The 1,189-nt window shown below is 33.9% G+C and overlaps 1 protein-coding gene across 1 annotated transcript; it reads right to left on the bottom strand.

Moving 5' to 3' along the window:
- Positions 1–588: 588 nt before the first annotated feature.
- On the bottom strand, positions 589–941 carry PCYB_006110 (CYIR protein; the record flags this gene model as incomplete). Its single annotated transcript, XM_004228032.1, has 2 exons — positions 589–836; positions 863–941. Coding segments are annotated over 2 exons (327 nt in total), but the record flags the coding sequence as incomplete, so codon positions are not given.
- Between the last annotated feature and the right edge of the window lie 248 nt (positions 942–1,189).

The raw sequence follows: 1,189 nt of genomic DNA, 5'->3' as shown, positions 1-1,189 counted from the left end.
AGGAACGTATCCAGGGCTTCCTTGCGGAAGGGAACTCAAAGATTTTCCAGGTACGGCTTCTGCATCCAATGGACGTGTTAATCCTACTTGACCTGTTGAAGTTATTGAACCTCCTGCCCTTGGTGTATTTGTGGTTACTGTAACCGTCGAACCTTTTACACTTGATGCACTTGTTGTAATCACTGAACTTGCTGGAGCACTGCTACCCGATGTTCTTGATGAACTTGACGATGTTTGTGATGATCCTAAAGATGATGTTCGTTCTGAAGTTTGTGGTCTTCCTGGACTAAAAAAATTCCACAAACCTAACAAAATTGATGGTTCTCCTTGACTTCCTGAACTTCTTGTACTTGTCGTATTTCGTGTATTTGTTGCACTTGTTATAGATGGTCCACTTGTTGTTGTTATTTTACTTGGTGTGGTTGATGTAGTTGTTGCTTTTTGTGTTGAAGTTACTGTTGTTGCTGTTGTTACTGTATCTGATGAACTCGATGAACTTGCTACGACTGCTGAATCTGTTGGTCTTGTTATACCTTCTGAAACTTGTTGACCTCCTGGAGGTGTTTGAGCAGAATCAGCTTTATCACTTGCTGGGATATCATGTACTATTTCAGGATTTGGTTTCTCTACACTTTTGCATTTTTCGAATTCATTTATGAGAGACGTTAGCTCATCCTTATCATTACAAGAAAAATAATCAGTACCATTCGATGAAAAAACAGTTAAACTTCCACAATGTCTATCCATATATTCGTCATGTACTGACTTAAAACTCTTAAGATATGTTAAATACTTATTGCAAACTTTTCCATTTTCATTACTAATTTTTTTAATTTCTTCAAGATTTTTAAAATAAATATACGAAAATATCCTATTTTTAATTCATTCAAATTAACACCTTTTATTTTTTCAGGATTACATGTACTTTTTAATTTAAACATATTAATGATTTCCCATGTTTCAATAAGTTTTTAAAAAAGGTTCATCACCAATGCTTGCAGATTCACCAGTATAAATTACACCTATTTGCTCAAATAACCAATAACGTATATAATTGCAATAATTACTGCGTTTCGAAGAATTCTCTTGATTTAACTTACATAAATAACGTACTAGCTTAATGCAAAGTTGTTTGACTTCTGTAGGTTTGAAATTTAGTCTATAATCGATTCCATTACAAAACATATCA

This window comes from Plasmodium cynomolgi (assembly GCF_000321355.1).
Source record: "Plasmodium cynomolgi strain B DNA, scaffold: 0901, whole genome shotgun sequence".
Classification (NCBI taxonomy): Eukaryota; Apicomplexa; class Aconoidasida; order Haemosporida; family Plasmodiidae; genus Plasmodium; species Plasmodium cynomolgi.
The sequence above is the reverse complement of the archived record's forward strand: the minus strand, read 5'-3'. Positions and strand labels throughout refer to the sequence as shown.